The sequence below is a fragment of the Neopelma chrysocephalum genome, unplaced genomic scaffold, assembly GCF_003984885.1.
Source record: "Neopelma chrysocephalum unplaced genomic scaffold, ASM398488v2 Primary Assembly neopelma1_184470, whole genome shotgun sequence".
Classification (NCBI taxonomy): Eukaryota; Metazoa; Chordata; class Aves; order Passeriformes; family Pipridae; genus Neopelma; species Neopelma chrysocephalum.
In genome coordinates this window covers 1-7,380 of record NW_020938466.1, presented here as the reverse complement: position 1 = coordinate 7,380, position 7,380 = coordinate 1, and the positions used below count along the sequence as shown (strand labels likewise).

Below are 7,380 nucleotides of genomic sequence, written 5' to 3'. Positions count from 1 at the left end.
TGTGTGCCCCTTGCTGGAGCGGGATCACCGAGTCATTTAGGCTGGAAAAGCCCTCCAAGGCCACCAAGTCCAACCCTTCATTGTCACCACTAACCCACATCCCCAAGTGCCGCATCCACAGCTTTTTTTTTTCGAACATTCCAGGGATGGGGACTCCACCATTCCCTGGGCAGCCCCTTCCAGTGCCTGACCACCCTTTCCATGAAGGAATTCCTCGAGGCCGTTCCCTCTGGTCCCGTCCCTCATTCCCCGGGAGCAGATCCCGACCCTCTGCTGACCCCCCCGCCCCCCATTCCCGGCTGCAGGAGCGTCGGGATGCGGAGGATGCTGGAATGCATAATACAGCACCAGGCAGCTCAATAATTCATCTGCCACCCAAGGAACAGCCTCCTTGCTCCTCTCCCTCTCATCCACGCCCTGCTTTCATCCAGCCTCCCAATATTCCTGCCCCAAGGTGCTGTGGTGTTCCCTCGGGAATCCTCGGTGCCTGGATGGTTTGGGATGGCAGGGGGGGTGTTCCAAACCAAGCTTAAACCTCCTTGGGAAGGCTGGGATTAATGATGGATGAGCTGCACCAGGGCTGCCGTGTCCCCGTATCCCCATGTCCTGTCGTGTCCTCGTGTCCTCATGTCCTGCCTTGTCCCCATGCCCCACCTTGTCCCCATGTCCTGCCGTGTCCCAACACCCCTCCCTGGCCCCTCGGCATCCCGGGATCGGGTCCCTGGAGCCTCCCAGGGTGATTTTAAAGCACTGTGAAAGTTGTGGGGGGGTTGCTGCCTAAGTGCAAAGTGCTGTAGGAGGGGGGGAGGGGGCGGCGTGAGGTGATTTATTATTTATCCCCCACAGATGTCCTTAACTTTTGTCACTTTGAGCCGGGGCCCGGCGCCTGGAGCGGCTGATCCGAAGTGACAGGGCTTCCAGCTCCTTTGGAAGGGACTAGCAGGGACTTGACAGGAGTCCAGCTTTGTTCCCTTCCCGGCCCTGCTGCTCCCCGGGGATGGGACGCAGGAGCCGCTGCCTCGGGGATCCAAATCAGCCCCAGATCGCCCCAAATCAGGCTGTGCTCGGTGCTCCAATGTCCAGGGGGCTTGGCAGCTTCTCCTACCCCCATGGATTGCCCCTTCCCAAAGGCCTGGGCACACCCTTGTGTTGTTTTTTCCTGGTTGTCAGAGTTGGGGTCTGTTGTGGATGAATCCCAGCAGGCATAGAACTGCCCCAGAGCTTGTGCCACAAACAGTCCAGGAGGGGGTTCTTTTGGGAGGCAAAACATCCCAGAGCAGGAGGGTTTGTTTGGGAGGGAGGGAGGGAGGCTGTGGGGGTGACTGGGAGGTGGCACTGACAGATCCCCTGGTCCAACCTGTTCTGGCATCCTCGTTCCGTGTTTGTCTCCCGTGCCCGTGTCACGCTCCAGCTCCACAGGGCCCTCCTTGTGCTCCTCTGACGGAGAGGAAACATCTCAGCACAATGCTTGGCACAGCTGCAGGAAAACAAGGCTCAGAATTCCAGCACCTCGCTCGTGCCGGGATCGCGCGTGCCCGGCACCGCCAGCCCTGAGCTGGGACGCGGAGCAGCCCCTTCCCTGCTGCCTCCCTGCTGCTCTGCCTGGCCCAGCCAGGCATCAGACCCACCATCCCACCCCTGGGGGGAGCAGGGTCCTGTCCTGGCTGTGCAGGTTGGGATCTGTGCCCTCGGCTCCCGAGGTTTTGCCTTCCCTGCACAGGGAAGGGTGAGGTGATCCTGGGGACTGCTCCTGAAACATCCTGAGGCCCCTTTCCCTGCTTCCATGACATCTTTGTGTGGGGTTTGGGGCCCCTTTTTCCTCCTGTCACGGCCTTTCCGTGGGGTTTGCAGCCCCTTTTCTTGTTACCACGGTATCTCCATGAGGTTTGGGGTCCCTTTTCCTTCCGTCACAGCATCTCCATGGGGTTTGCAGCCCCTTTTTCTGCTTCCATGGCATCTCCATGGGGTTTGTGGCCCCTTTTCCTTCTACCATGGCATCTCTGTGAGGTTTGGGCCTCCTTTTTCTGCTGTCACAGCCTTAAAGCCCATCCAGTCCCACCCCCTGCCATGGGCTGGGACACCTCCCACTATCCCAGGTCGCTCCAACCTGGCCTTGGACACTTCCAGGGATGGGGCAGCCACAGCTTCTCTGGGCAACCTGTGCCAGGGCCTCCCCACCTTCACAGGGAGGAATTTATTCCCAATATCTGATGTCCATAGGATTATTTGCCCCCAGGGGGTGGCAGGAGGGGTGTCTGAGTGTCCCCGGTGTCCCCCCGCAGGTGACGCTGCCGCGGCCGACGTTCCCGGTGCCGATCCCGACGTTCCCGGTGCCGATCCCGGAGGATGAACAAGCCCACGGACCTGCAGCACGACCTGGAACGCAGCCTGCCAGCCATCGCCTCCATCAGCTCCTCCCTCTCCCAGAGCCAGGGCTTCTCCCCCTACTTCTTGTCCCCAGAGAAGAGGAAGGTCATCTCGGATGTGAGGAGGACCTTCTGCCTCTTCGTCACCTTCGACCTGCTCTTCATCTCCCTGCTCTGGATCATCGAGCTCAATGTGAGTTGGAGGAAGCAAAACCCGGGAATCTTTGCCCTGTTTAGGCTCCCTCAGTTAATTGCTCTGTCCCCGGCACTCCTGGGACCAATCTTTGTTTGCTCTTCCCAGCGCTGGCTGTTCCTGAGTGTAAACTAAAGTCCAGCTCGTTTCCTGCCCTGGGCCCTGTGGGGGCTGTCCAGGGTCGTTAACACCGTCCCTGTGACGTTGTGTTGTGTTGTAAGGACATCCAGGGCTCCTGGAATCACCAGGTTGAGCCAAATTTCCCTGCTGCTCCCCTGGCCTTAAGCAAAGCTGCTCCCTGGGCTCGCTGCTGTCGTGTTCTCGGAGCAGGGGAGGATCCTCGAGGGGCTTTGATCCCAAAATACTGCTGCTAATCTCAGCTTTGGAAAGCTGGAGGTGCTGTTCCACCTCCCAGGGGACTGTAACACGAGGGGTTTGGTCCCCTCTGACTGTCACAAACTGCTGCCTTTTGCTCTGTGTTGCAACCACCGGGAAAATCCAGTTTATTTACCCCAGTCCCACTGGGCCCAGGTCCCTCCCTGGGCTGTATTTTGTTTTTATTTTCCCTGGACCGGTCCTGACTGGTTTCAGGCACTTCATGTCCTTCCCTGGAAGAGATGATCTGATAGACCCTGGGCTCTGGCCTTGGTTTATCAGCACTGGATCCTGCTCACTTTTACAGCCCTTATCTCTGCCCTTCTTATCTCTGGACGTCTGCACTTAACAGATTGTCCTGGCAGCAGCTCCTCACCCTGCCCTGGGAGCCCCAGGAGACCCCTGCCCTTCATCCCCTTAGGAAAAACCATCTCCCAGCCAGCATTCCAGCGATGCCAGTGCTGTCCAGCACGCCCAGTTTGGACCCCGGCCTCCTGCTCCTGTCCCAGTTCTCCCAGGGGGAGGTGCTGCCTCCAAACCAGCAATTCCAGCCCCGGGGAGATAATCCTGGCTCGGTCACCAGGGTGATGCCGAGCGTGGGTCGTTCAGGTAGCCATTAATGAGTGACTAACTGCTGATATTTGGGCCCCGAGCCGAGATGCTGCATATTTAAAGCTATTAGAGCAGCTTATTTGCCTGATTATGAAGAGCAACGATTTGGTATCATGACTAATGGGCCTTTTTTTTCTTCCCTTTTTGTTATCCCAACGGTTTCCTCGGCTCTGAGATAAGCTGAGCAAATTGCCCCTCGTTAAGAGCAAACTGTAATTCTGCAGAGACAAAGAGATGCCTCGGGTCGTTTGTCTGCCTTGTCCACAGCCTGTGTTTGAGCTGAAAACAGCCCCCAAAAGCCAACACCCAGAGCTTTCCCTGGGTCTCATCCCTCCTGGAGCATCCCGTGGTGTGGGAAGAGGCTCTTGGTGGCAAAGCTGGCACAAGTCCCGTGGCCACAGACCAGCTGGAGGAACAGCCCAGCGCTGCTTTGCCCCCTCTCCTTGCCCCCCTCTCCCTGGATTTTAACCCCCAGCCCTTGCCCAGAGGGATCCCTTCCCAGTGGCTCCTCTCCTGCCCTTGGAGGGTGCCAGGACACCTCCTGCCAAGGGCTGGCCCGGGATCCACCACCTCGTTCCTCCTCACAGCCCATCCAAGAGCTCCTCACGTCCAGCCCCTCCCAGCCAGCTGGGCCCAGCTCCTACCAACAGCCTGAAGGTGCAGCACTTGTCCCAATCTCCTCACAAACAGCCATCCCAGCTCCCAGGATTTGTGGTGCCAGGGCTGTCAGAGCCGGGATTATCTTGGGGTGAGGTGGGAATGCTCCTCTCTGAGCCTTTTCCCTGAATCCCAGAGGGTGGTTTTGCCTCTTGCAGGTTCCCTCTGTCCCCGTGGCTGAGCATCCTCCTCCTCCTCCTCCCTCTTCCCTTTGCCAGCACGTTTGAACCCGCTGGTTCCCTCCTTCCATCACGTTTCCTGGAGTGCTGCTGTGAGCTGTGGGAAGCTGTGGCTGGGAAGGAGGGAGAGGGGACCCCTCAGAGGGTCCTTAAACCCCCCCCCAGGTCCTGGGTGACCCCGAGAGCCCTGGCAGGGAGATGTTCTGATGGCTCAGTGCGTTACCGAAGGTGCTGCTGAAGCATTTTCCTGTGGTTTTCCATTTTTTCCACGTCTCCTCCCGTTCCTCTGAAGTCTGTCACCTGGAAGCAGGGGGAGGTGCCCATCCAGGGCCTTCAGAATCTGGTGGCTCTGGCTGTGCTGAGCCAAAGGAGCGGATTTGGGTGTTGGAAATCAGCACACGGAGGTGTTTAATGTCCCTGCCTGCCCAACCCACGCTCCTCAGTGTGAATCCCAGGGGGAAATGTGCTGTGGGATCCTCCCTGCTCCTGTGCTGGGCAGCATTTGTGTTCCAGGTGCCTTCCTTGCCCTGGCCATAACCCCAGGCACTGCTTGGCCGGGCTCCTTCTCCCGGGAGTTCCTTATCAGTGCACTCAGCAGCTTCCTGCTTCCCTGTCTCTCCCCTCAGACCAAGGATGGCATCCAGAAGAACCTGAAGGAAGAAATCATTGATTACAAGTTCAAGAGCTCTTTCTTTGACATATTTGTGAGTATCTCAGCCTCCTGCAGGGCTCGGGAACGGGGGGACAGGGAGGGTCTGGGGTGTCCCCACAACCCAAACCTCGATTCCCAGCCGGTCACAGCCTTGACCCCGCCTGTCCCTCGGGAGCTGGCGCCTGTCCCTGCCCCCCCCAGCAGCTGGCACTGGGGCAGGGGCAGTGACTGGTGTCTCTGGGGGGGTGTTGGTGCAGCTCCTGGCCCTGTTTCGGTTCGTGGTGCTGCTCCTGGCCTACGCCGTCGTCCGCCTGCGCCACTGGTGGGTCATCGCGGTAAGAGCCACTTTGGCCTCTCCTGGTTTCATTTTCCCTCTCCCCCTGGGCTTCACAGGGATCTGAGGAGCTTGTTTATTTATCTGAGCCACGTCAATTCATGTTCCAGGTCACCACACTGGTCTCCAGTGCCTTCCTGATTGTGAAGGTCATCCTCTCCGAGGTTGGTTTCCCTGCACTCCCTTTGCGGTTCCTTGATGCTGGTTGTTGTTTTTTTTTCTTAATCCCATTTGGGTAATTCCCTGTGTTTTCCTCCACGCAGCTTCTGACCAAAGGGGCTTTTGGCTACTTGCTTCCCATCGTCTCGTTTGTCATTGCCTGGCTGGAGACCTGGTTCCTGGATTTTAAAGTCCTCACTCAGGAAGCAGAAGAGGAGCGATGTGAGTACCTCGCTCTTCCCTGGTAGGGGTTGGATGAAAGCACCAGGCCTGGGGTTGCTGCTGCTTTGGCAGCACCTTTTTATCTGACATTTCTGGAGAAGGCATCTCCAGGCTGGCTGGGATGGGAAGTGCCTGACTCAGTTCTGCTAATGGTGTACGAGTCCCTTCAGGGGAAGAAAATACCAGATTATAAAAAGCATCTTTTAATTGAGGGGAGAAAAATGTGCCAGATTCCCCAGTGTCTGGATCCTCTGCATGGGAGAAAGTGTTGGGAAGCAGTGAGGCAAATGCCAGGCAGAGTGTTGGACTCCCTGTCCCTGATCCCTGTGCTTGGATCTGTCTGGAGACCTTTCCAGAGGGGATTGCTGCAGTTATGGGGCACTGTGTGAGTTATGGGGTGTGACATTCCACAGCCTGTGGTCTCTGAGGTCACCCTGAGCACAGACTGAGCCTGACCTAATGCTTTCCACGTCACCCTGCAACTCCCAGGGTCCTTCCAGGAAGCGGGTGCTCATCCTGGACTGGAATAGCTGCCCATTTCTGCAGCAGCACAAGGATTTGTCCCTCTTCCAGGCCTCACTGGCTGGGAAGTGGCACTGAACGAGGGGGCATTTATCAGGCAGGGCTGGATCAGAAATGCTCTGACTGACTGGAAAGCACCAGAGGATGTTTGGGTCTTGCAAGGAGGCTTTAAGATGAAAAATGATCAAGTGTTTAATGCCTCTATTGGATTAGGCTCAGGTTCCAAATTGCTTCCAGGGGAAGCTCTTATTTAATTAGATGCTTAATCGCCTTTGGATTATTTGACAGGCAGAGGAGCCCATTGATCTCCGGGCAGATAAAACGTCTCAGACAAAAGATGAGGCAACAGGAGCTGCAAAGCTCGTGGGCTGGCTGGTGTCAGTGGGAAAACTCATGGGAAAATGTGGGAAACGAGTGGCTGGGAGGGTGTTTGGGCAGGGCTGGGACCCCTGGGTGGGGATACCAGTGTGTAATCCCTGTGCTCCTGTTCCCAGGGTACCTGGCAGCCCAGGCTGCGGCCTCACGGCCCCTGCTCTACCCCCGGGCCCTCTCTGAGGGGCAGTTCTACTCCCCCCCTGAATCCTTTGCAGGTAAGAACTGCTGTTCTCCTCCCCTGAGCCCTCCCCTCCCTTCCCAGCTCATCCTCACGACATTCCTCACCTCCACCATCCCTCCCCTGAGCCTCCAAGGGCTGACACTGCCAAACAGGGACCCCTCTCCTCGCCCTGCCCCTGTACCTGGGCAGGGCTGGCACTGCCACACTGTCCCTGTGCCACCTTTTTGTCGGAGCCACCCCGGGCCCCACGTGCCAGGACGCAGCTCCGTGGGAAACTCGAGCCTTGTGTGGGCTTGGGATTCAATCCTCTGAGCTGTGTGCTTGGAAAAGGCTGCCTGGGGATGAGGGCACAGGGGTGGGTGGGCACAGGCAGGGGAGGAACAGGGCTGGCAGCACGTCCCTGCCCTGGGAAACTGCCCTGGGACACCAACTGTGCTGGCACTGGAGCAGGGAGGTGTCACCTGGAGCTGTTACCCCGGTGTAGGTGACACCTGGGATGAGCTCAGCCTTCCAGAGCTGTTATCCTGGTGTATCTGACACCCGGGATGAGCTC

General features: G+C 57.9%; 1 protein-coding gene across 1 annotated transcript; it reads left to right on the top strand.

The window, feature by feature from the left end:
- Positions 1-2,212: 2,212 nt before the first annotated feature.
- LOC113962682 (stAR-related lipid transfer protein 3-like) lies at positions 2,213-6,861 on the top strand (the record flags this gene model as incomplete). The annotated part of the gene is made up of 6 exons (XM_027673443.1): positions 2,213-2,559; positions 5,009-5,086; positions 5,292-5,369; positions 5,479-5,532; positions 5,632-5,749; positions 6,766-6,861. Coding segments are annotated over exons 1-6 (637 nt in total), but the record flags the coding sequence as incomplete, so codon positions are not given.
- Between the last annotated feature and the right edge of the window lie 519 nt (positions 6,862-7,380).